Below are 27,366 nucleotides of genomic sequence, written 5' to 3' on the forward strand. Positions count from 1 at the left end.
GAGCAGCGCAGCCTCACAGCGCGGGGAGCTCAACCGGGATCGGGAGCAAATATGTGGCCTTACAGAAGATATAGTGCCTCATCGGGTCTTCCCGACGTCTCAAAGCGCTTCGCGGGTTACACTGTAAAGTGAATTGACTGTATATTTGTGGGCGAACGCGGCGGCCAATTGCGCACCGCAGCGTCCCCACAAACGGCCGCGGATTGATTGACCAAATTCTTATTTATTTATCCCTGCCTTCGGGAGGGGAGGGGTGGGCTGGTCTTGGGGGTGGTTGGAAGTGTGGGGAGGGGTGGGGGGGGTCAAATACCTGATTCGCTCCGCAAAGGAACCCATTGAGGGGAACGGGAGTCAAACGCACATCTTGAAGTGTGTTCCTCTATATGTTAACCCTAATTCATTCTCTCCTCCCGCCCCCACCCAACCCACCGTACCACAAAGCCACACACATCCAAGTCAGACATCGCTAACCCCTTTTTAAGCGCCCCGGGACGCTGCCCCGCGAATGTAAATGCAAGTTGTTGTTTTAACGTTCAGTGAAAAATCTGGAAAGCAAACGTGATGCGAGGCCAAAGGTGCTAATAACCCTTGCATTTGATGCAGCGTTATCACGCCTTCGCGCCGTCTCAAAGCTCAAAAGTCTCCGAGACGTCACAGATTATGCTGTAAATTATAGTGACTGTGTGTTTTGTGGGCGAAACTCGAAGGAGAACGAGCACTCGAGCCTGCAAACCCAGCGTGCTGTCCGTCCGTCTGTCCGGCCATCTGTCTGTCCACTAAATAAGACTTGGAAACTGACCGATGGCTCCTGGCTACTGAGCTGCCGCCAAACGATCAAGAGATACTTATCAACCAGCCACAGCCTCGTGTTCCACAGCCTCTCAGATAAGACGATGGGAAGAGTTTATGTGGATTACTGATCAGCTCCCAGTGTTCTTTTTTGTCTCTGTCTCTCTCTCTCTCTCTCTCTCTCCACTAAACGTTGTATTTTTTATTAGGATCCTCAACAGTCTCTGCTTTTTGAGTTATTACACAAAGTCAAAACGGAATAACTTTTCTCACTGTTCATTCCCGACGCCCTTCGAAACACGACAATTTGTGTTCTCTCGGCGGCTTCTGGGCCGAGGAAATCCCATCTGCACGAAGGAGCTTTGTTTAGCTCTCAGTGGGAGTGATTTTCTTCCAGCTATCTTATTCTCTAATAAAAGATTTCAAGACTTCGCTGTTTGAAATCTTATTAAGCGAAAAAAATCTACTGAATTTGGAAGCAATGCTCCCGCTGGGAGAGAAGCAAACAAAAAATCTTCTTAGTTTTATAAGAAAGACGATTGGGAGTTGAGTTACAGACCAGCAATGATCCAACCGCGAGCCTGTGGGCTGATTCCGTCTGCCCCCTTCATCTCACCTGGCTCACCCGCTCCCTCCTGGGTTATGCAAACGTTGTTATGTTTCTTTAGTGTATTGGTTAGAGCACTCGCCTCGCAAGCGAGAGGTCCTGGCTTCGATTCCCGGGCGAGGGCGAAATCTTAGGCAGGTTTCCTTTCTGTTTACCCAGCAATAAGTAGGAATCCAGTTGTTAGTCAATAGACGGATCGCTTTGCGTGAGTAATAATCCATCAAAAACAATAGTCACTCAATCCACGTTTGTTTGCGGGACGCTGCTGTGCGTAATTGGCTGTTTCACCCACAAAATACACGTTCACTCCACTTTACAGTATATCACGTGAAGCACTTTGAGACGGGATGGACTGAAGGAGCTTCTATGTATATTTGAAACTCTCCTTTCGATCCGTGGGAAAATAAATCACAATTTATCCTTATCCCAGTGCGGGCAAGATTTTAATCAAGTTTTTCTTTATCAAAATTATTATCACAGCGTTACTGATCCCAATGATGTGATTCATTTCCCAAAACACTTAAGCTTTGCGATTTCATTAAATTTGCTGCTTTGAGCGCTTGAAGAGAAAATGTGTTTCAGAATTGCCTTGAATTTGGAAAGCAATTGCAGCCAATTCCGCACAGCAGTGTCCCCCAAACAGACCAAATTATTATTATTTATTATTTAAATTTTTTTATTAGTCCGGAAAGTAGTCCACCAATCGACTAAACAACCGAGCTCCTACTTACCGCTGGGTAAATGGAGGCGTGTGCAGTGAGGAAACTTGCCTAACGCTTCGCACCGCCTGGGAATTGAACCCCACTGGTTGAAGCGAGTGCTCTCACCGCTAAGCTACAGGACTCCACAAGAGAATAAAGAGAGACCTTCACGACGAACCCGACTAATAAACTATTTATTAGGCAGTTTTAATTTTTCAAATTCGATGGGAATCAAAGCGCTGTGTGAATACAGTGATAAAATAATAATGCGGAGAACGTCTCAATCAAAAATGAATGATTTTATGCAATGAGACTGAATACGTTTCAGCTTTCTTTCTAACTGGCCACGAACTTATTAATGGGACAGAAAAATTTGATATTATTTTTCTGCTGCCGTGTACAGTAACTCTGCTAACTCCATTTACATTTTACTGCGAGCTCCAAACCGACCTCACTGCTAACGCTCGATAGGCTCTGGCCTGCTCCGTAAAATAACTGCGCTCAGACTTTGGCTCGAGACTGAAGTTTGGGCAAATTGACAGCGATTAGCTGAGGTCTTGCATCAATGCAGCTGGAAATAATAAAGATGGACATCGCTCATTTGTCAGACATCAACGTGAAGGAATGAATGCTCCAACTTCCCTCTCCTCCCGGCTTCCTTGTAACTACCACTTAGCCGCTCGCACTTACTACAGCAAGAAATGTACTGTAAAAACCATCACAGTTTTAATATTGCACTGCAATGAAATGTCAGCGTGAGCACTGAGCTCAATTCTCGGGGGGGGGGGGGGGGGGTGTCTCGAACCCACAACTGTTCCCGAGTCGAGAGCGGTGACTCTCAGTGACTGAGTCAGACTGACTGACGTCTAACACTCTAAATATGAAGTACATTTGAAACCTGTGTTTCCCAACAGTAGTAATTTCTAACGCCGGAAAATTGATTGTAGGAGTTGCGACAGTAATATAAAGAGCACCTCACAAGCGAGAGGACTTGGGTTCGGTTCCCGGGAGGGCAACACCTTAGGCAAGTTTCCTTTCTCCGCACACAACCCCCTCTGTTTACCTCGCAGTGTGTGGGAACCCGGTTACTAGTCGATTGGCCGATCGCTTTCTGCGGGGGGTGGGGTGGGGGGGGTCATAATAATAATAATAATAATAATCCTTGCATTATGATACAGCGCCTTATCAACCCGGTGAGACGTCTCAAAGCGCTTCACGGGATGCACTCTTATATATTATATTCAATCCCTAAACACCACAGTCACTACACGTTACAGTATATTTCGTGAAGTGCTTCGGGACATTATCCTGCGTGACGGGCAATGCTTGTTGTTGTTGTTGTTGTTGTTGTTGTCGTTGCGACGCAACGTGATGAGGCGCTGTGTCAAACACAGGGATTATTATTATGATGTGATGTGTGGGGCAGGAGTGGGGGAGAGGGGAGGGGCGATGGGGGGAGAGGGGGAGAGACCTTGTGGAGTCCTGTAGCTCAGTGGTTAGAGCACTCGCTTTGCAAGCGAGAGACCTGGGTTCAATTCCAGGCAGAGGGCGAAACCTCGGGCAAGTTTCCTTACTCCACACAGAGCCTAATAATAATCCCTCCAAACACCAAAAACAATAATAAATTGGTCATTTTCAATCTACGACTGTTTGTGGGACATTGCTGTGCGCAATTGGCTGCCGCGTTCACCCACAAATATACAGTCAACTCACTTTACAGTGTGTTCTGTGAAGCGCTTTGGGACGTCCTCACGACGTGAAAAGCGCTATATCAAATGCGAGGATTATTATTAATATTATTATTATAGAGGAGAGGGAGGGGGGAGGGTGGAAAGGGGGAGGGGGAGGAGGAGGGGGGGGGGGGGGGGGGGAGAGGGGGGGGGGAGAGGAGGGGGGGGAGGGGAGAGGGAGGAGGGGGAGGGGGAGAGAGGAGGGGAGAGGGAGGAGAGGGGGAGGGGGGAGGGGGAGGGGGGAGGGGGAGAGGGGGGGGAGGGAGGGGGAGAGGGGAGGAGGGGGAGAGGGAGGAGGGGAGGGGAGAGGAGGAGAGGAGGGGGGAGAGGGGAGGAGGGGGGGGGGGGGGGGGGGGGGGGGGGGGGGGGGGGGGGGGGGGGGGGAGGGAGGGGGAGGAGAGAGGGAGGGGGGGGGAGAGGGGAGGAGAGGAGGAGGGGGGGAGGGGGGGGGGGGGGGGGGGGGGGGGGGGGGGAGAGGGGGAGGGGGGAGAGGGAGGGGGGGGGGGGGGGAGGGGGGGGAGGAGGAAGGGGAGAGTGGAGGGGGAGAGAGGGATTTCTTTGTGATTTAAATGCTTTCAGTTAAAGCGATGGGGAGGAGTGTCCGTAACCCATAGCAACCGCGTCCCTCGTCCCCATAGCAACGAGGCGACCAATCACAGGCGGAGCAGCAGATGATCGGCTTCAGAGAAAGAGAAAGTGAAAGTGGGAGAGAAGGAGAGAGAGAGAGAGAGCGATGGAGGGGACGCGGCGTCTGGACCCGGAGATGGAGCACTTCCTGAGCGAAGTGGATGAAATCAGTGAGTGCTGAGGGGCTGTGGGGTCTGTGGGGGAGTCTGGGGGGGGGGGGGGACCTGGGGAGGGGCTGAGGGGAGGGTCTGTGGGGGAGTCTGGGGGGGGGGGGGACCTGGGGAGGGGCTGAGGGGAGGGCCTGGGGGGGACCTGGGGGGGGGGGGGCTGGGGTGGGGGGCTGAGGGGAGGCCTGGGGCCTGGGGGGGACTGGGGGTGGGAGCTGGGGGCGGGGGGGGGTCTGGGGTGGGGGCTGGAGGGGGGGCTGAGGGGGAGGGTCTGGGAGCTGGGGGCTGGGGGGGGCTTGGGGGGGACCTGGGGGGGGCTGGGGGGGAGCTGGGTGCTAGGGCTGGGGGGGCTGGGGGGGGGGCCTGGGGGGGGCTGTGGGGGGGGCGCCTGCAAATGGGTCGTCGCTGCAACCGTCTTCGGGACGTCTCAAAGCGCTTCACAGGGTACACTGTAAAGTCAAAAGTGACTGTGTGTTTCGCGGGTGAAACGCGGCAGCCAATTGCGCGCAGAGGGCCTGTGTGTCTTGGTGTGTCGTAAACTGCCCACAGAACACACAGTCACTACACTTTACAGTATATTCTGTGAAGCGCTTTGAGACGCCTCAACAGCGTAATATAATAATGATAATAATCGTTGCATTTGATATAGCGCTTTTCACGTCTTCTCGACGTCTCAAAGCCAATTGCCCACAGCCCTGCGAGTGAGAGACCTGAGTTCAATCCCCGTCAGAGGGCGAAACCTCGGGCAGGTTTCCTTACCCCCCCCCCCCCCCCCTCACACAGAGCCTAATAATAATCCCTCCAAAAAAAAACAATGCAATAATAAATTGGTCATTTTCAACCCACGACTGTTTGTGGGACATTGCTGTGCGCAATTGGCTGCCGCGTTCGCCCACAAATATACAGTCAATTCACTTTACAGTGTGTTCTGTGAAGCGCTTTGGGACGTCGAAAATATGCAAGGAATATTATTATTATTATTATTATTATTATTAACGTCTCATCACCTGGGGAGCAGAGGAACTGAGAGACATAGAGGAAAAGCAGGGAAATTGGAGGACATGACCTTGTCAACTGGCAAAGCAGGCTTGGTGGGCTGAATGGCCCCCTCCTGTTTCAAAATTTCTGGTTGTCTATTTTCAGAAATATTTCCTATACGATGCCATCGTTTCGCCCACAAATATACAGTCAATTCGCTTTACAGTATACTCTGTGAAGCGCTTTGAGACGTCTCGAAGAAGTGATAAGGCGCTGTACATCAAATGCAAGGATTATTAATATTATTATTAAGGGTCATGAAGTCTCTTTTAAAGGCCTGTATTTTTATTCCCTCTCTCTCTGTCTCTCTCTCTCTCTCTCTCTGTCTCTCTCTCTGTCTCTCTCTCTGTCTCTCTCTTTGTCTCTGCTCAGTGAGTCTGGTTGAGGGAATGAATTCGGATGATGCTTCAGTGCGCGAGAACGCCACTCAGAAAGCTGACGAGAGAATCGCTCGAGGACCCGAGCAAGTGGAAGGATGCAGAACCATCGTCAACCACACACTCATTAACTCCAACCCCTCCAGTTCCACCCACCAAACCGTAGGTCTTCAACAGGAAAGTTACATTTAAGAATGGGGGAGAGAGAGAGAGAGAGAGAGAGAGAGCAGGGAATGGGGTTAGAGCTGAGAGCTCCAGAGGGGGAGGGGAGTGAGCCCCAGCACAGACACGATGGGGAGAGAGAGCGAGAGCAGGGAATGGGGTTAGAGTAGAGAGCTCCAGAGGGGGAGCGAGCCCCAGCACAGACACGATGGGGAGAGAGAGAGAGCAGGGAATGGGGTTAGAGTAGAGAGCTCCAGAGGGGGAGCGAGCCCCAGCACAGACACGATGGGGAGAGAGAGAGAGAGAGAGAGCAGGGAATGGGGTTAGAGCTGAGAGCTCCAGTGGGGGAGCGAGCCCCAGCACAGACACGATGGGGAGAGAGAGAGAGAGACAGAGCAGGGAATGGGGTTAGAGCTGAGAGCTCCAGTGGGGGAGCGAGCCCCAGCACAGACACGATGGGGAGAGAGAGAGAGAGAGAGAGAGAGAGCAGGGAATGGGGTTAGAGCTGAGAGCTCCAGTGGGGGAGCGAGCCCCAGCACAGACACAATGGGGCGAGAGAGCGAGAGCAGGGAATGGGAGAGAGCAGAGAGCTCCTGCACAAACTGATGTACCAAATGGTTTTTTTTCCGTGCTGAATCCTTTCTATGGTTCAACGATTCTGCACTGGTAGACAAACTAGAATATTAAGTTTGAATAAATTGGTACATCAGCGAGCTCGGATCATCAGAGTTGATTTGAAATCAGTCGGGAATCAGAGGAGAGTGGCGGCATCAATAACATGGTGCATTACCTTATGCCTCTGCAATTACTTGATGCCGTATAATTTCTGTATCGGCTGCCCTTCACATAATAATAACAATAACAATTGACTCTTTAATAAAAATTATGTTTTTCTTGCAGGAAGGCGCGGGCGAGACGAGCCAAGGTATGAGAATTGAACTCTTTAACTTGCTTTAACTATTAACTAAAGTTAAAAACGAACTGGCGTTGCATTTTTGGAAAACTTCGCAAAGGATAAGTGTTAAAAGTTAGGCCTTTCGGGATGCCATGGGGTAGTGGTTAGAGCGCTCGCCTCGCAAGCGAGAGGGCCCGGGTTCGAAGCCCGGGCGGGGCGAAACCTTGGAAGACGTGATAAGGCGCTATATCAAATGCAAGGATTATTATCTCGTGATTACCCGGATCAACAGAGAGTATAGAGCATTCCCTCAATGGCAGTGAGGTAAGGTAGCTGGGAGGCCAATGGTCGATCCTAAAATGGACGTTCAAGGATTTTGGCATGACCTGACTCCATTTGATTGTCTCTCTCTTTGGTCCCGATCTTTAAGTTGAACACATCAACTTGGCACATCTCACCTCCTCCTCGCCTCAGACCTCACACGGCCCCCAACGAGCGATCTGAAACCAAAGGGAATTTGACACCATCGGGGAGAAATTCCAACAACAGCAACTTACACAGTGCCCCCTCACGCAGGGTATCATCCTCAGCGCTTCGAATAATCTTTGCATCTGATAAAGCTCCTCATCACGTCGCTGAGACGTCTCAAAGCGCTTCACAAAATAAACTGTAAAGTGAATTTGACTGTGTATTTTGTGGGTGAAACACAGCAGCGTCCCTACAAACAGTCGTAGATTGAGCCACCAATTTTTTTTAAAGGAATTATTATCCCCGGAAAGTGATCCCTAAATCGACTGACCACTTATTACTGCCAGATGAACAGAGGCGGGTGTTTGGAGTAAGGAAACTTGCTTGAGGTTTTGCCCCACCAGGGAATCGAACCCAGGTCCTCTCACTTGTGAGAAGAGCGCTCTAACCACCATGCCACAGGATTCCACATTGAATTGAGATGGGCTGATTTATAAAGAGTTGCGTAAAATCTGTGATTTCATGGTCAGTTTCAGCCTCATGTTGTCTGGTAGCTGGTCCTGAAGTCTGGAGAGGAGGCGATCTTTCTCTTGCAAAGCTTCCAACAAATCCTGTGTCAGTGGGAGAAAAGTGCCACCAGTGAGGAGTTTTAGGCAAATCCCAGGGTTCCCCCTCCTCGCTCCCTCCCTTCCCTCCCCTCACCCTGACCATTTCCCCCCTCCTCGCTCCCTCTCTTCCCTCCCCTTACCCTGACCATTTCCCCCCTCCTCGGGTCATGACCCAACTGTGCAGCGCCTCGGGACGTCCTCCTGACGTGAAAGGCGCTCTATAAATGGAATCTTGTTGTTGTTGTTGTTGTAAGCGAGGGAAAAATCAGCCAGAGTTCCTGCTCCCAGACCCCATGTAAGTAATAGCAATAGTAATCCTTAGAATATAGCAATATTGCTTTATCACGTCTTCGAGACGTCTCAAAGCTCTTCACAGAATATATTGCAAAGTGGATCGACTGTGTATTTTGTGGGTGACACGCGGCAGCCAAATGCACACAACAGCGTCGCACAAACAGTCGTGGATCGAGTGACCAATTTTGTTTAAGGAATTATTACCCCCGGAAAGTGGTCCGCCAATCGACTAACAATTGGGTTCCTGCTTATTGGTGAGTAAACAGAGGTGTGCGGAGTAAGAAAACCTTGCTAATGTTTTGTCCCACCCGAGAACTGAACTGTGTCCTCTCGCTTGCGAGGCGAGCTCTCTAAAATATGCTGCAGGACTCCCAGTTGAAACGCAGCACAGAATTTGCTGCAAAGTGCAATGATTGTGAGTTTTGTGGGGGAAACCCAGAAGTTCGATTCGATTTAAACAACCACATCCCTACAAATAAACATGAAGTGAAAGAGAGATTTTATCTGGGAGATTGTCGGCAGGGACACCAGGGGAGAGAAACTCCATGCTTTTTTCTATATAGTCTGATATTAACAGTGACATCTCTATATAGTCTGATATTAACAGTGACACCTCTATATAGTCTGGTATTAACATTTGGCACCTCTACATAGTCTGGTATTAACAGTGATCACCTCTATATAGTCTGTTATTAACAGTGGGCACCTCCATATAGTCTGGTGTTAACAGTGACATTTCTATATGGTCTGGTATTAACTGTGAGAACCTCTATATAGTCTGGTATTAATAGTGATCACCTCTATATAGTCTGGTATTAACAGTGGGCACCTCTAGAAAAGTCTGGTATTAACAGTGGGCACCTCTATATAGTCTAATATTAACAGTGAGCACCTCTATATAGTCTGGTATTAACAGTGGGCACCTCTATATAGTCTGGTATTAACAGTGGGCACCTCTATATAGACTGATATTAACAGTGAGCACCTCTACATAGTCTGGTATTAACAGTGATCACCTCTACATAGTCTGGTATTAACAGTGATCACCTCCATATAGTCTGGTATTAACAGTGATCACCTCCATATAGTCTGTTATTAACAGTGGGCACATCTATATAGTCTGTTATTAACAGTGATCACCTCTACATAGTCTGGTATTAACAGTGGGCACCTCTAGAAAAGTCTGGTATTAACAGTGGGCACCTCTATATAGTCTGTTATTAACAGTGAGCACTTCTATATAGTCTGATATTAACAGTGAGCACTTCTATATAGTCTGATATTAACAGTGGGCACCTCTATATAGTCTAATATTAACAGTGAGCACCTCTATATAGTCTGGTATTAACAGTGGGCACCTCTATATAGTCTGGTATTAACAGTGATCACCTCCGTATAGTCTGTTATTAACAGTGGGCACATCTATATAGTCTGGTATTAACAGTGGGCACCTCCGTATAGTCTGTTATTAACAGTGGGCACATCTATATAGTCTGGTATTAACAGTGACATTTCTATATGGTCTGGTATTAACTGTGAGAACCTCTATATAGTCTGGTATTAACAGTGGGCACCTCTAGAAAAGTCTTGTATTAACAGTGGGCACCTCTAGAAAAGTCTGGTATTAACAGTGGGCACCTCTAGAAAAGTCTGGTATTAACAGTGGGCACCTCTAGAAAAGTCTGATATTAACAGTGGGCACCTACCTCTGTATATTCTGATATTATGTGGAGTCCTGTAGCTCAGTGGTTAGAGCACTCGCTTTGCAAGTGAGAGACCTGAGTTCAATTCCAGGCAGAGGGCCAAACCTTGGGCAAGTTTCCTTACTCCACACAGAGCCTAATAATAATCCCTCCAAAACCAAAAACAATAATAAATTGGTCATTTTCAATCCACGACTGTTTGTGCGACATTGCTGTGCGCTATTGGCTGCCGCGTTCGCCCACAAATATACAGTCAATTCACTTTACAGTGTGTTCTGTGAAGCGCTTTGGGACGTCCTCCCGACGTGAAAAGCGCTATATCAAATGCAAGGATTATTATTATTATTAACAGTGGGCACCTCTATATAGTCTGGTATTAACAGTGGGCCACTCTGCCCCAACCTCTGGAATTCCATCCCCCAGTCACTCCGCCTCGCCCCCTCCTTAGCCTCCTTCAAGTCCCACCTCAAGCCCTTCCTCTTCGACTATGCCATTGCACCCCCCCCCTCCCTTCCCCTCCCTTCCCTTCCCCCCCAACCCCAGCTCGGGTCTGAAATGCTGTACTCTGTCCAGCGCCTTGGGACGTCCTCCCAACGTGAAAGGCGCTATACACATGTAATCTTGTTGTTTGTTGTTGTTGGGCTGGTTTCCTTACTCCACACGCGCCTGTTTACACAGCAGTAAGTAGGATCCCGTTTGTTAGTCGATTGTCTGGAATTATAATCACTCTCTCCAAAAAATAAGTAAAAATCGGTCGCTCAACCCACGACTGTTTGTGGCACAGCTGCTGTGCGCAATTGGCCTTCACCCACAAAATACACAGTCACTACACTTTACAATCTAATCTGTGAAGCGCACTGATACGTCTCAACGACGTGATAAGGCGCTATATCAAATGCAAGGATTATTATTACTTTGGTATGATTTCTGCACCAATGTCTGCGAGTCGTTGAGGTATTTAAATACCTTGCGAGATTGGATAAGCGACAACTGTGATATACTGCAGAAGTTTAGCAATGGGGCTTTGAGTCACTAATTAATTGTGAGTTAAAATGAATGCCTGGCCCAGACGTGACAATTAAATCTTGCGGAGGGCGAAACCCCTACACGTCATCTATTTAATTGTGAAACGGATTCTCTTGCTGTTAAACTGCTGCCTTTTGCTCTTAAAAATAGATTATTTCAAGCAATAAACAGAAGAGATGTAAATTTCTGGCCAAAGGCAATTTGAACATTAAAAACAAATGAGCAATATGATGGCATTAGGGGGATTGTGAAATCTAATTCTGAAGAAATCCTTTTTTCAATCATTTTAATGCAGTGGGGATTAGAAAAATATGATTTCATTTTCGCATCCCAGACCGCAGTTTGAATTTCACAGCTTCCAGATATTGAAATATTGAATAAATTGGTTTGAATACATTGCTTTCACTGCATTCACTGGGAATTAGCTCTGCGATTTACATGACTGTTTGTGGGACGCTGCTGTGCGCAATTGGCTGCCGCGTTTCGCCCACAAAATACACAGTCAATCCACTTTACAATACATTCTGCGAAGCGCTTTGAGCCGTCTTGACGACGTAACAAGGCGCTGTAACAAACGCCAGGATTATTATTATAATAATTATACCGTGCTCCGTCTGCAGACAGTTTCCTCAGATCACTTGCGACAGATGCGGAGGAGAGAGCAAAAATCAGAAAGAAAAATAAAAAGCTGGCTGGAGGTACGTGAACAAGGTCCCTGTAATTCCTGTAGAAAAAGGAATATTGTCAAGATTGAGCTTGAGTCATGAAAGACATAACAGTAAAAAAAATCTAAATTTACATGGTTTCTTCACCTACGTCTCAGCAACTAGATCGCTTTGATACTGAGCCAGGTTTCTACTTAAGACAGTGTGTTTCAGCACCCCCCGCCCCCTCTCCCTTTAGCTTAATTTAAACTGAATAATGAAATGAATAACGCAGTGAATAATGAATAGCCTGAGGCGTAGATGATTTACAAATCATGGTTTGCCCTTTTCCCTTTACTGAATCCTACCCTGGCAGAGCATATGGCTTAGTTTGATTTGAACAGAGAAAACCACAGGTGCTTGAAATCCAATTTATATAGGCAGGGGATGCTGTCACGCTGAAAGAGAGATATAGTTTTGTTTTCCGCTCAGCTGCCACTGCCCCCCCCAACTTCCACCCCCTCCCTACCCCCCACCCCACACTCTGACAATTACCCATCCCTCCTTCCACACTCCTCCTTTGAACCTGTCACCCTCTCCTCTGCCTTCACCACCATATCCTCCATACACCCCACCACCTGCTCCCTGGACCCCATCCCCACCCCACTCCTTAAATCCCAGCTCCACCTGCTTGCCCCACTACTTGCTGACATCATCAACCTCTCCCTGTCATCTGCACTGTTTCTTACCCCCTCAAAACATCCATCACCCCAACCTTGAAGAAATCTTCCCTTGACCCATCACAGCTATCCAGCTACCAGCCCATCTCAAACCTCCCTTTCCTGTCTAAGGTCCTTGAGAGAGCCGTTGCCTCCCAACTTCACTCTTTCCTCTCCTCCCACTCCCTCCATGAACCTCTCCAATCGGGTTTCCGTGCTGCTCTGGTCAAGTTCGCAAACGACATCCTGACCATGTGTGACCAGGGCTCCCTCAGCCTCCTTGTCCTCCTCCATTCGTCACATCAAGGCTCGATTATGCGAACTCCCTCCTCATCGGCCTTCCCAACTCTTCCCTTCACAACGTGAAAGGCGCTCTATAGATGTAATGTTGTTATTGTCGCTGCTGCTGTGAAGCACTTGGCAACACCTCAACGGCGTGATAAGGCGCTATGTCAATTGCAAGGATTATTATTATTATAATAATTTTGGGTTGTTTGACTTTCTGATTTCAACACGGTTCATCGCTAGCCCTGAAAGAGAAAGGGAACATGGCATTCGGACAAGGTGATTATGAGGTTGCTGTTCGTCACTACTCTGAAGGACTGGATAAGCTGCGAGACTTTGAGGCCCTTTATACAAACCGAGCACAAGTGAGCACCACCAGGACCTGTTTGGTTCGTGAATCAGTAACGAGGGGGGACATAAGTTTCCTTCCTCCGCACACACGCCTCTGTTTACCTCGGAGTAAGTAGGAATCCGATTGTTAGTCGATCGCTTTTCCAGGGGGAATCACCGTACTTAAGAGTATCCAAACCAAGCTGAGAATCTCTCTCTCTCTCTGCCTCTCTCTCTCTCTCTCTCTCTGGAAAGTATTTAGGCGCATTATTGCTGTGATAAAACTTATTTAAGTTTTTATTAATCTGAAGGTTAATGTGAGGAAAACGCTTTAAGAGACTCAAAGGGCCGAATAGTCTCCATCTTGTTCTGTAATTTGTATGATCCTATTATATAAACGTCAGTCTATCTTAATATTTGTTACAATAATTCCAAATTAAATTCAGCCATTCTTCCAGGCAAGGGAGAGCCACTCTCTCCCTGTTGTTAAATGATTATATTTAATTCAGAGTTATTGTACCACATGTTCAGATAGATGGATGTTCTTGTGCAGAATATGTGTGTGTTTTGTTTCCAGGCTTACATCAAGCTGGAGAAATATCAGGAGGCGATCACTGACTGCGACTGGGCTTTGAAGGTGAGATCTGTTCACATTAGGAACACAATACCCGTGTGCTTCACGCCCTGACATCTCCCTATCTCTTCGACCCGCTCTCTCTCCCCACTCCGCTACCCGCTGCCTCCGCTCGGCTGGCTCCAGTCTTCCGCACATCCCTCATCCCACTAACGCCTCAAAGCTTTGGAACTGTCTCCCCCAATCCCTCTGCCTTGCCCCCCTCCTTGCCCTCTTTTAGATCACAACTGAAGACCTTCCTCGGTCAATTACGCACAGCAGCGTCCCACAAACAGCCGTGGGTTGAAGTGACCAATTTTTTTTTCTTGAGGGATTATTATTACATATGTGGAGTAAGGAAATTTGCCCAAGGTTTCACCCTGCCGGGAATCAAACCCAGGCCTCTCGCTTGAGAGGCGAGTGGTCTAACCACTGAGCTACAGGACTCCACAAATATCCCAAGGAATTCTAAAAAGGCACAAAAAAGAGATCTTTTCTCTATCCCAAAAGTCGATGGACGCACCTCTGGTATTTCAGCACTCACTAGACATTTCACTGGACTGTCAGTCTAGACTATTAATCTCAAGACTCAATATTGGGCTTTGAGCTCAACCTTCTAACCCAGAAGTGAGGGAGGAGCAATTCCAACTGAGCCACACTGACATCCTAAAATACTAGAAAATCAGCACTATTTAAACATTCCATTGAGCGTAATCTTAACCAAAGCAGTTGTTTTCTTTAAAATAGGCAAGGCACATTAAATGACTAAGAACCTGAACACCAAAGTCGATAACAAAAGTCATTGTCACATCTTAGGGATATCGATCAGATCCACTGGCGTATCAAAGACGACCACATTTCATTTACACGGGTAAGAACCCAGTTGTTAGTCGATTGGTGGCTCTAATTGCTCTCTCTTTTCCCGTGTGTCCAGTGTAATGAGAACAGCATAAAGGCGTACGTCCACATGGGAAAGGCCAACTTAGGGCTAAAGAACTACAAAGAGGTAAGGTGGTTTCAGTAATGTAGTTATAAACTTAACTCCCTGTTGTTTAAGAGCAGAACAAATCCAGTTGTTCTTAAATTGTTAATGCAATAACGTGACTTGTAGTTTTAAGCAGCGGCTTCAAATTTAGCCTCAATATTTAAAAATGTGATAATTATTATAATATTTGATCATAAAAAGCAACAAGCCTTCCCCTAGAACGTTTTAAAGAGGGAAGTAAAATCCAAGGGGATACAATTTGGGCAAAGTATTTCAACTAGACACTAGGAAGTGTAAAATAAGTCGATAATAGGCACTGAGTTACATTGGCACTCACGAGGTGTGAGATTGAGGACTTTCAACTCTGTTCCAAGTGAACTTCAATTCACAGCACAAAATTACCTGACATTTTATATCATTTTAACTAGCGTTGGTGGTCAGAAGGGTTTTCCGACAGTTCAGTGAATTTTGCTTGCCTTGGAAACGTGGAATGGAAGACCTTCTTCTTTGACCGTTGCCTTCAGTCATCCTCCCGCCCTCCCTGCACCCCTCCTGATCCCAACCCCCAGCTCGGGTACAACCAATTGACTGTCCAACTCCTTGGGACGACCTCCTGACTTGAAAGGCAATGCGTAAATGCCATTTGTTGAAGTCGTTGTTGTTGTTGTTGTAGTGGTTGTTGTGTTGTTATTGTGTCTTCCCACCAGGCGCGAGAATGCTACCAGAAGATATTGACAATCGATCCAAAGCAGGAGAAACTGGTTAAAGGTACATGACAGGTTCAGCACATTCAAGGAGAATTATAGGCGTGAGCACTTTGCTCCATGTGATGATGAGTTTATTGCTCCTTTTTTCTTTGGAGAGGCTTCCCTCTCCCTCGCCCTCGCCCTTAACACCCATCTGAAGATTTTGGTCGTGTTTCAGGCCACCCCACCTACCACCACCTTCCATACCCTCCACCCCACTTGATTCCAACCCCCAGCTCGGCTGCAAACCCTTAAATTGTCCAGCCCCTTGGGACGTCCTTCCGACGTGTAAGTCGCTGTGTAAACGGAATTTTTGTTGGTTGTTGTTGTTGGGGAAAGTACAGTTTCAAACCTCGTAGCTTGTTGGACCTCAGTATTTTGCTGGTTATATGTTCAGCGCCTGACATCACTTATTATCGACAACAACTTGCATTTGTATAGCACCTCTCAAGAGTAGCGTCCCAGAGCGCTTGGGAATCGAATCTGTGTCCTCTCGCTTGTGAGATGAGAGCTCTACGGGACTCCAGTTTTATTTTATTTTGTATTATTACATTAATGCATTCGATATAGTGCCTTATCGCAGTGTTAAGAAAGTCGTCACAGAATATACCGTGTATTTTGACCGTGTATTTTGTGAGGAAATACGATTGCACACAGCAGCGTCCCACAAACAGTCGTGGATTGAGTAAACAATTTTTTTGGGGAGGGTTTATTATCCCCAGAAAGCGATCGCTCAATTGATTTACCCCCAGGTTCCTGCTTACTGCACAGGAACTACTACTCCTCAGGACTCCATGTACTGCTGGGTGGCTATAACATATGTCTCTTGCGTTCAGCCACTGACGGGATGTGTGCTTAACGTTTAGAATACGCGAGTAAACTTGAGCTGGCGGAGAGGAAGGAGCAGCAGGAGAAGGAGGCGCAGGAGGAGTTTGAACGGGGCAACGTGAATTCCACGACAGTCTGCGAAGTGCTCAAGAAACTAGGACGAGTTCACCGGCCGGCTTTCTTCTATCTCGGCGGCTTAAACCTCCTGACTGAGCTGATGACCGACTGTAAGTGGGAGAAGTCACCACGCTCACGGCTAATAATAGTCATTTTCTCCCTGTGCTCGGTAGGAACTGGCCTGTTCTACATTCCCCTTCCCTGCCCGCCCCACCATCGGCGGTCGTGCCTTCAGCATTTCTGCCCCAACCTCTGGAACTCCATCCCGGAGCCCCTCCACCTCGCCTCCTCCCTCGCCTCCCTCAAGGCCCATCTCAAAACCTTCCTCTTTCACCGACTTTCGGTCATCCTCCCACCCTGCCCCGCACCCCTCTTGACTGCAACCCCCAGCTCGGGTGCAAACCAAATGTTGTCCTGACGTGAAAGGCGCTGTGTAAATATAATTTGTTGTTGTTGTTGTGTAAAGGGGAAGAAAAATCTAAATATGCCCTGCAGGTGTCTACCTCTCAGCTGTAGATTTCTGCGTGGCCATTAAGATGGTCGTAATAACTTTACGAGAATGTCAGTGAGATTATACCTGCTTTCATTGTATTGTGCGGCCATAATTGGAAGTCTAGCAACCCTTTGCATTTTAATTCATTGTCTTGGAAGATTCACAGCAGCTACAATAATACACTGGGTAATTACTTTCAGAGGACAGTTCTGTGCTGAGGTTGTTGTGGCATTGTATTGTTTGGCTTCTTTCAGAACATCTCCGATTATTGTTTCTCTCGCGCAGATGAATAATACATCATCCGAGTTTATTACGCTTTTGCTGTAGGGTTTATAATGGTTTGCAATATCAGTCAGTCGCTGGTAGACATACGCGGATTCAGTGGAATCTCTGCTGTTTCCCAAAGTTGGACGTTAATCTCTCTGGTAAGAAGTTCCTGTTGATATCGTGGGGTTCAGGCACTGCACTCAGCTTTTTATCTCCTCTTCCTTGGATTGAGTGACCAAATTATTGATAATAATAATAATAATGTGGTCACTCAATCCACGGCTGTTTGTGGGAAGCTGCTGTGAGCAATTCGTCCACAAAAGATACAATCACTACACTTTCCAGTATATGCTGTGAAGCGCTTTGAGATGTCTCAAAGACACAATAAGGCGCTATATTCAACGCCGGTTGAAAACTCGGTTTGGAAGCTGTTTGGTTTGGAACAGACATTGCTGCATAACGCCGGGTGCCAAGGGCTTAAAAGGTGATACCTGGAATGTCACCATTAAGACCAATTGTCACCATTTGAAGGGATTGAATAATCCCTTAAAATATAAACATTAATAATGCACTCACTCAATCCACCACTGTTTGTGTGACATTGCTAGTGTACAAACTGGCTGCCGCGTTTCGCCCATAAAATACGCAGTCGATCCACTTTACAGTGTATGCGGTGAAGCGCGATGAGACGTCTCGCTACATCAAATGCAAGAATTATTATTATTATTATTAATTCCTCTTGTGTCTGTTTGTCGTTACAGGCACCGAACAGACGCTATTCAGAACAAACGGTGGCTTTGGCGTTGTGAACGACAACGAGATTATACGAGGGTAAGTGAACACGAGCTGATATCTGCGACAACACCATGCGGTGTAATACTGGGATCAGCCGAGGTTTGGGAAAGAGAATGACTGTGTTTTTCCCTCTGCTTCCCAATCTTCCAGCTCTCTCTATTGCCCTTTTTTTTCTCTACCGGGTGTCTGACACGTGTGGAAATCCATCACCGTTGCTTAAGAGTCTCTAAACCGAGCTGAGAATTCCCCGCCTCCCACCTACACATGGCAATCCCGGAGATAGATTGTTGGAATGGAATGCGCTCTCTCTCTCTCCCTGGAGGGATGTATCCTGTTACCTAATTCCGGAAAGTACTAGGCTCAGGTTGGCGAGAGCCAAGGCCTGGGGAGGGGAGCCCAGAGTGTGCGTTGGCGGTAACGGCTGGAGTCTAACCAGCTAAAACCGCACAGCCTTGCCATCTCCTGTTCCATCAGTTCCAAGGTTCTTTCAGAAGATCGTGTGGGGAGATTGTGTGTGTTTTTCTTTGGAAAAAATACAGTTTTGTGGGTTTGAACATCGTTGAGTAACATTGACATTTTTCCACCTTTGGGGTATACCGAGACTCCGAAATGCCAGCGTGTAGAAAGGACCTCCAATCGAGCGTGTAACATGTATCTTCCTGTCACGCATGTTTCAAACAGGAGCCTCAACAGCCCCATCAAGCAGCCACACGAGGAGGCGCTGTGTGTTTCTGTCCTCCTGCTGTGGCAAGCAGTCTGTCGGGGAAACGGTAAAATATCTTATCCATTCGGAGTGCTTTATAACAAATCTATAATAATCCTCGCGTTTGTTATAGCGCCTGATCAGGTCGTTGAGACGGCTCAAAGCGCTTCACAGGATATGTTGTAATGTGAATTGACGGTGTGAATTTTATGGACGAAACGCGGCAGCCAATTGCGCGCAGCAGCGTCCCCACAAACAGTCGTGGATTGAGTGACCAAATTTTCTGGGGGGAGAAATTATTGCCCACGCAAAGCGATCTGCCAATCGACTAACAACCGGGTTCCTACTTACTGCCCGGTAAACAGAGGCGTGTGGAGTAAGGAAACTTGCCTAAGGTTTCGCCCTGACCTGTTCCGCCCGGGAATCGAATCTCATTTGCGAGGCGAGTGCTCTAATCACCGAGCTGCAGGCTACAGGAATCTATTCAGCTTAATATATATATAACAAATCATAGGTCCAGGCCTGGATGTAGGTTTCTAATTACATTAACCTGACGATTTTAAGCGACGGTTTTTATTTATAAACTGCTCATGAAACATTAGAGCTAATTTATTCTTTCAAATTGGCAGCAATTCATTAAACGGCACGGATTATTGAATTAAAAACTCGGCCTTTGTATTTCTGTCATAAATTAAGTTGTCGGGTTTTGACAGGTGCAGAATTGCCCCCGTTAAGTTAACGTGTAGTTAGTTATTCAAAGCTGCACAGGATAACTGCTGTGTAGACGTATCAATGAGGCCTTAGGGTAAACACACATCAGTGGTTCTTATGAGGATTGTAGTAATTACTGAAAGAACAATATAGATGGCTTTTTATTTTTGTTTGATTGTTTCACCCACACATTGCATCAAGCCTCTGATTGCCAGCAGTGAATTGAACAGTGCATAGCTTCAGAGGGTGAGGGAGGGAGTGGAGCTGAGAGTTGGCAGGTCGGGTTGGAATTTGGATATCTTATCAATGAGTTCTGGTGATTAACACAGCTTGAGTTCTACCTGTTAAATAATAATAATAATCCTTGCATTTGATATAGTGCCTTATTACGTCATTGAGGTGAAAGTGCTTCACAGAATATACTGCAAAGTGAACATTGTGGGTTATGTCAAATACAAGACTGTGTTTTAATAAAAATAAAAATCATATTCCTGGCATTTGACATGGCGCCTTATCACGTGTTTGATACGTCTTAAAGTGCTTCACAGGATTCACTGTAACGTGGAGTGACTGTGTATTTTTCAGGCAAAACTGCTGTAGGACCAACAGCTGAATAAATGAGTGGGGGATTAAAACAAACTTGCTAAATTTAAGAAAAGAAACCCACCTGAAGTTATTTTTTACTGACATTTGTTTGTTGCTGCCATTTTACAAAGTCCATAGAAGTTACCCTGTTGTCTTAATTCTGTCCAGAGGAAAACCAGCGAGTCCTGATGTCCTCTCCTGGTGTCAGCCAGCTGGTAATGGATTTGCTCTCGTGTGAGCAGAGTGGAATCCTCAGGGAGTGTGTGGAACTGTTGTCCCTTTACTCACAATCCCAACACGGCAGAAACGCGTTAGTGGGCAATGTGGATTTAACCAGGTGAGTGTGTCTCTCTCTCTCTCTCTCTCTCGTTTAAATAGCGCCCGTCACGCAGGGTGGAGTCTTCGAGCGCTTGGCACGAGCGCTTTCAACAAGGGCTGAAAAATAGGATGGAGAAAATAACACAGACGCGCTCGCTCGCAAACAGCACGGACCAACTGTGCTGAATAATAATAATAATAACTCTTGCATTGATACAACGGGTTGCCACGTCATTTAGACGTCTCACAGCGCATCACAGAATATATACTGTAAAGTGTAGTGACTGTGTGTTTTGTGGGCGAATCGCGGCAGCCAACTGCATGCAACAGCGTCCCCACAAACAGCCGTGGATTGAGTGACCACATTTTTGGGAGGAGGGATGATTGTCCACGGAAAAGCGATCAGCCAGTTTGACTAACGACCGGGTCCCTACTTACTGTTGGGTAAACCGAGGCGTGTGGAGTAAGGAAACTTGCCTAAGGTTTCGCCCCGCCCGGGCGGGAATCGAACCCGGGTCCTCTCCCTTGCGAGGCGAGCGCTCTAACCACTGCGCTACGGAAACTCCACCGGTCCTTTCTGTACATCGTAACATTCCCGCTTTCAACTCTCCGCGTCTCCTCACTGAAACGTATTAACGTGCCGTTCTTTGCGCAGGATGTTGCAGCTCCTGGTGGGGTTTGTGACCGGCAGTGACGCGACAGCCGATCGAGCCGCGGGAATCCTCACCGACCTCGCCCAAGAGGAGAAGTAATGTATCCTCTTCCCTTTCGTGACGTACCATCTCTGATCCCGTCGTCTTCCTCACCGAACCAAATCCTCCCAATTTTCTGCAAACGTAACAAAAACCCGGTGAACTCCTTTATAACTCGATCCTGGCGTAACTAGTCAACAGCAGCAACAATTTTGCCTTTACACAGCGCCCCCTGTTTGCGTCAGTACTGATTGAGACGTCTCTCTCCCCCCCACCCCACCCCCTCCCTCTTTCCACAGGTATAAATCCCATTTTCAGAAAGATTGTGTTCTCCGAGTCCTGCCACCTTTTGAAACTTTGCTGGTAAGAGATTTGTCAATAAGTGGCTTTTATTACTCTCTGTCTCTGAGAAAATTTCCGCCCTCCTGGCTTTGTTAATTCTCCGTTAACTCCTCAATCCCACGGCTGTTTGCGGGAACGCTGCTGTGCGCAATTGGCTGCCGTGTTTCGCCCGCACAACACACAGTCAATGCTTTGTGTTGTATTTTGTATATAGAGTATATTTTGTGAAGCGCTTTGAGATGTCTCAACGACCTGTTAACTCGCTATATCAAAAGCAAGGATTATTATTAATAATAATTATTAGTATATTATTATTGGGTCTAGAATTAATTGATTAATTAATTTAGTGATCAATCAATGCATTAAGGCCATTGCTTAAGTACAGTCTTAATGTTAAAGCCACTGTTGCTGTAAGTTCTTGTTAAGAACTGCGGGATCGCCGGCTTCAAAGTTCAGACTCAATCCCACAAACTTCCGTACTCCCCATGAACGGAGCCAGAGGGCGTTTTTCCATTCAAGTGGAACATTCCCCCCACACAGTGTGACCCTCACAGGGCCTCGAGACAAAGCAAACTGTGTACGGACAAATGAACGCACAGCGGGAAGCCGATACATTAAAAACGTGCATAGAAATAAGGTGTGTTTATGTGTCTTGTCTGTGTGTCTGTCTGTATGTGAATGTGTGTCTGTGTGTGTGTGTCTATGTGTGTGTTTCTGTGTGTGTTTGGGTGTGTGTGTGTTTATCTGTGGCTATGTGTCTGTATGTGTGTTGTGTGTGTGTGTGTCTGTGAGTCTGTGTGTGTGTCTGTGTGTATTTGTGTGTATCTGTGTGTGTCTGTGAGCCTGTGTGTGTGTGTCTGTGAGTCTGTGTGTATCTGTGTGTGTGTGCGTGTGTGTCGAATTTGCATATAAATGGGTTTGGGGGGTAGTGTGTTGGATACACTTCAAATCAATGCTTATTTTCTGAAACGCACTGTTGGGAACCACCTCTGGTGCAGGTGAATTCTGTGAGATGATGTTTGCAGGGAGTGGTACATACAACGACGAAGACAGCAACAAATTACATTTACGCAGTTCCTTTCATGTCAGGAGGACAACCCGAGGTGCAGGGCAGTCAGAGTTTTGGATCTGAGCTGGGGGTTGGGATCAGGAAGGGTGGAGGGCAGGGAGGTGGGGGGTTAGGAGGGTGATCGAAGGCGCGGTCAAAGAGGAAGGTCTTGAGAGGGGTCTTGAAGGAGGCGAGGGAGGAGGGAGCGAGGCGGAGGGGACTGTGGGATGGATTTCCAAGGGGGCAGAGAGTTTGAAGGCCCGACTGACGATGGTGGAGCGGGCAGAGCGGGACATGTGGAGCAGGCCGAGTGGACGGAGAGGAAAGGTCGATTTGTTTGGTAAAGCAGGACGCAGCACAGCTTTGAGTCAGTCCTCACCCCTTGGTGTATTTCGTGTTAATGCCCATTTTCCTGGTGTTTTATTGCAGAAAAATGTGAAGATGGCCAACAAGCGGGTAATGCCGCAGTGTATCTCATTCCTAGGAAGTCTGGTGGCTGACAAGGGCATTAGGAAACAGCTCGCAGCAAGCGAGGGGTGTTGGGAAGCGTGCTTGGTTGCCGTGGTATGTTTCCTGGAAAAATTGTCAGTTCCCGTTACCAGCAATATATTATTTTAACAGACTCTGTTATCAAATAAGGAAGTCCGCCCTTGTTAATTAACTGGCTTGCCGCAACCATTACTTTTATTTTCATTCAACCGTAGGCAAGTTTCCTTACTCTGCACACACGCCTCTGCTTACCTAGCGGTACGTAGGCACCCGCTTGTTAGTTGATTGGCGGATCGCTTTCCGGGGCTGATAAACCCTCCAAAATTAAAATTATTAATAATAATAATTCGGTTCATTCAAACCGCGGCTGTTTGTGGGACGCTGCCGTGCGCAATTGTCTGGCATGCTTTGACCACAAAATACAGTCACTCCGGTTTACAAAGTATTCTGTGAAGCGCTTTGAGAAATCTCACCGACGTGATAAGGCACTGAATCAAATGCAAGAATTATTATTATTAATAATAAGGAAGCCCGTCCCTTGTTAATTAACTAGCTCGCTGCAACCATTTCATGTTCATTCAGCAGAAGTTCACGGTGACAGATTTTGAGAAGAATTCTCCACGGAGTGACTTCTTTCACCTACTTAATTGTGGTGGAAGTTAAGCGTTTAATGTCTCTCTGTTCCCATAGGATGACTCCATGTCTTCTATCAGCGTGAAGGAGTACAGCGAGATCTTATACACACTCCTAGGCCTGATGGTCAATCTGTCCTTAGAGCAGTGCTCTGCGTTACAGGTAGGAGGAGGTTTGAGATTCAGTAATAATACAGACCGACTCGGTGATAACACAGTGAAAACACTGTGGAGCCCTGTAGCTCAGTGGTTAGAGCACTTGCCTCGCAAGCGAGAGACCTGGGTTCAACGTGACGAGGCGCTGTATCGATTGCAAGGATCGCTATTATGAACAAAATGTTACATGTGGGTCATGAGATGTGACTGCGGAGGGTTTGCTCTTGTTCCAGGGCAAAGCTGTGGCCATCACTGAGAGGTGTGTCTCACTGCTGGACAGTACAGAGGGAGGCATCCTCACTGTAAGTACCGCTTTCCTGCCTGACCAGTACCATCGCACCCATATCCAGTGAAGCGCTTTGAGACGTCTCAACAACATGATAAGGCGTTGTATCAAACGCAAGGATTATTATTACTATCATTAGTATTAATTGTGACTTTAATGGACCTCCTGTTGTTCAGAGAGCCACTGGTCTCCTCAGTCATGTACTGCCCCAGTCTGACGAAGCTGTGGAGAAGGCTGTGGAAGCCGGGATAGTGAAGAAAATGGTCAAGTTTATGAAGGTAAGAGCCCCGGCTACCTGACTATGTTGTGTGCTGTGTTATAGGTGGGGTTTTTATATCAAAATGTGGAAGCATTGTATACTGGAGAACAGAAGCAGAATGTTCGCCCCGTCAAGTGGACTATTCATCCCTGCCTCTCCCACCTGTTAATCCCCAACCCACTACCTCCGCTCGACTGACTCCGGCCTCCTGTGCCTTCCTTTCTTCGTCTTCTTATTACCGGTGGTCACGCGAAAGCCACTATTGCCCCGAAACTCTGGAACACTCTCCCTCGATCCCTCCGCAAAGTCAGCGACAAATACACAGTCAGTTCACTTTACAGCACATTCTGTGAAGCGCTTTGTCTCAACAATGTGACGTGGCTCCATCTCAAATGCAAGGATTATTATTGCCATCATCAATAATACAGAGAATTCAGCATTTCCAACAGCCTCGGTGTCGAGACTCGTTTTTTTTCTAGCCTCCATTTAATTCTCTTTCAATTTTTCTTAACGTTACTGCTCGACAACACCCTTGGAATTAATCCGCTACCATTTACCCTCCCGTCGCCCTTCATAGGTTGAAAGGTCTCTTTCATCCTCGCTGCTTATAATCACCTCCTTTCTTCCTGGTGAAGAAAGCTTAAGCTTTTCAAACCTTCATTAATGATTCCCCTCAGTCCCTGACATCTCGATGCACCACTTATTAATATTTCATGGCCCGTGGTTGCGGGTTGATTGAGTTAGGATTCTGGACAAAGTTTTCTTGACCCTTGGAGTGGAAAGGAGTTGTGTTCAAATAGCGAGCCCCAGAACTTTATTAATAATAATCCTTGCATTTGATACAGCGCCTTACCATGTCGTTGAGACGTCTCAGAGCACTTCACCGAATAGATTGTAAAGCATCTTACTGCCGCACGGTGACCTGGCTGACTGCCGCGCTTGCTGTATGTTTTGTTTTCCAGGTGGGAGGGCAGCAGACAACACGCTACGCGATAAAGACCCTTGCGGCTTGTACCAGGGGAAGCCAGCAGGCCCGAGCCGAAACCGTAAAGTGCGACAAAAGTGCGTATCGTCTGACGGGTTCAATGATCCCACCTCGATCGTGGCTTGCGTCCCGTCAATCTCTCCGTCTGACCCCCCCCCCTCCCTCCTTCCCCAATTTCAGGTCACGCCTGAAAACCTTCCCAAGGCTCGGAGTCAGGCTCTACCCACGGTTAAACACTCCGATACGCTGCCACACCTCCCCCATCCCCCACCCACCCCGTCGTAAATAATGCCCACAAAACACACTGCGACCACTCTCTCTGCTGCGAGACGTCCTCCAGATCGAGGAAGGCTCGGGATCAAACCTAGGGAATCCAGACCAAATTGGCCCCCGACTCCACGACTGTTTGTGGGCGACGCCGCTGTGTGCAATTGGCTGCTCCGTTTCGCCCACAGAATAGAGTCACTTCGCCTGGGAACCCTGTGAAACGCTCGGAGAGGTCTCGACGGGGTGATAAGGGGCTTTATCCAACGCAAGGAATCTATTTGTTTATTTAAATGTTCCCCTCTCCCCCTCCCAATCCCCCTCTCCCTCCCCCTCTCCCCTACGTCTGTCTTAATCGCAGAGCTGAGCGCGTTGACAAAGCTTCTGACGTCGGAGGACGAGATGGTGGTCGGTAACGCCGCCCTATGCCTGGGACACTGCCTGGGGGAGCCAGGGGCTGCCACGGCTCTGCTGGCCTCGGACATTGTCAGGATCCTGCTCACGCTGGCGGGGGGCGATGCCCGGGAGTCGGCCCTGCAGCAGAACTCAGCCATCGCTCTGGGAAAACTCTGTACCGCGGATCCCAGGTAAGATTCCCAGCGCCCCGGGATGTCGTTCGCAGGCGAAGGGCGCAGTGTACAAGTGTAATGTGCTGTTGTTGTAAGGCACTGCTTCACGTGGTGTCGAAAATGGGCTGAGCCGGCGCCAGGGCAGGGCCGAGGTTGTCCGTTCCCGCGCTCTGCGCCTCTTGCGCCGGTCGGCCTGCTCATTCGCCTCCGAAACCCGCAGTCGCGGCCCTTCCCGGTGAATTCAAATCCTGCGCAGCCCCGCCAGGCTTCTCGACTCGCCACCTCCTGCAAAAAAAAAAAGGGCATCCCCCGCAAACAGCCGTGGCGTCAGCGACCGGTTTTATTTTGGGGGGAATTGTCGGCCGGAGCACAGAGAGAGAGAGAGAGAGAAAGAGAAGATCCCCCCCCCACCCCTTCTCTTTGTTGAATAGCGCCGCAGACGGGACCTCGGGTTAACGTCTCGTCCGCCTACATCGGTGGCCGTGCCTTCAGCCGCTACGCCCCGAAACCCCAGCGCGCTCTCTCTCTCCCTCAGTCCCCACGCCTTGCCCCCTCCCTCCCCGCTTTCAAATCCCGTCTAAAGACCTTCCGCTTTGATCGTGCTCTCGGGGGTCAGATTCCGTCACCGTTAAACGCTACCCGGCGCGAAGGGCGCTGTATAAATGCAAGTTGTTGTTTTTGTTGTTGCAACAGCCCCCCACCCCATCCACACCCCCCACCCCACCCCAGCGCTGCACTGGAGCATGAGCTTAGACTGTCTCATTCCAAGCCCAAGGCAATCACTTTCCGCGCTGTCAATTTCTACGGTTTTAAGATATTTTCTGGCGCGTGTGTGAAAAAAAAAGGAGATCGCGCTGTGTCAGGAAGCCCGACCTGAAAAGCGCGACAGAAATGTGATTTGCGGTTGGCTGTTGTGGCTGCGTTTAAGGCGGTCTGTGTGTCGCCTTCCTGTGGCCGGTTTGGTTGCTCACAGTCTTTTCATTGCTCTCAGGCACATGGCTCAACTCCGAGAGTTAAATGGATTGGCAATACTGAGCTCCTGCATGAAGTACATCAAGTGAGGCGAGGTCGGAGGGTGGGTGGGAGGGTGGGGTTGACGTTACCAACTGTGACTCTCTATGTTGTTACGTGAAGATGGACCTTCTTTCAACCGTGATTAATTGGACAAGGGAGAGACCTGAGTATATACACACACACACACAGCTTAGGCTGTGAGTAAAACATCCTTCGCAGCTGAGGTAATAAATCTGCAGTTTGGCAAGAGTCTGGCAAGCTTTCCCGCTGCTTGTCCAGCTCGGACCACCGTTAGGGCT

At 48.0% G+C, this 27,366-nt stretch overlaps 1 protein-coding gene across 2 annotated transcripts; it reads left to right on the forward strand.

Annotated features, from left to right (window-relative positions):
- The first annotated feature begins 4,533 nt into the window (after nucleotides 1–4,533).
- On the forward strand, nucleotides 4,534–27,121 carry ttc12 (tetratricopeptide repeat domain 12). 2 transcript variants are annotated; one of them, XM_042343908.1, is made up of 21 exons: nucleotides 4,534–4,624; nucleotides 6,032–6,217; nucleotides 7,103–7,123; nucleotides 11,813–11,890; nucleotides 13,084–13,205; nucleotides 13,748–13,807; nucleotides 14,718–14,789; nucleotides 15,476–15,536; nucleotides 16,381–16,569; nucleotides 17,981–18,050; nucleotides 18,696–18,784; nucleotides 20,182–20,350; nucleotides 20,987–21,079; nucleotides 21,323–21,386; nucleotides 22,843–22,977; nucleotides 23,593–23,697; nucleotides 23,924–23,992; nucleotides 24,153–24,254; nucleotides 25,198–25,297; nucleotides 25,846–26,071; nucleotides 27,045–27,121. In XM_042343908.1, exons 1-21 carry the CDS (start codon nucleotides 4,561–4,563, stop codon nucleotides 27,112–27,114), a joined length of 2,145 nt encoding a protein of 714 aa, XP_042199842.1. In that variant the 5' UTR covers nucleotides 4,534–4,560; the 3' UTR covers nucleotides 27,115–27,121. The 2 variants fall into 2 exon arrangements, with proteins under 2 accessions (XP_042199842.1, XP_042199843.1); XM_042343909.1 differs by having other exon boundaries at nucleotides 6,032–6,198; nucleotides 7,099–7,123.
- Nucleotides 27,122–27,366: the final 245 nt, after the last annotated feature.

This window comes from Callorhinchus milii, unplaced genomic scaffold (assembly GCF_018977255.1).
Source record: "Callorhinchus milii isolate IMCB2004 unplaced genomic scaffold, IMCB_Cmil_1.0 Scaffold25, whole genome shotgun sequence".
NCBI classification, from domain to species: domain Eukaryota; kingdom Metazoa; phylum Chordata; class Chondrichthyes; order Chimaeriformes; family Callorhinchidae; genus Callorhinchus; species Callorhinchus milii.

Bases quoted from the DNA above. Each gene is read 5' to 3' on its own strand.
- ttc12 (XM_042343908.1), top strand. From the start codon at position 4,561: ATGGAGGGGACGCGGCGTCTGGACCCGGAGATGGAGCACTTCCTGAGC. The intron at 21,080-21,322 runs GTAATGTATCCT...CTCTTTCCACAG, and splicing joins GACCTCGCCCAAGAGGAGAA to GTATAAATCCCATTTTCAGA. The intron at 22,978-23,592 runs GTATGTTTCCTG...CTGTTCCCATAG, and splicing joins AAGCGTGCTTGGTTGCCGTG to GATGACTCCATGTCTTCTAT.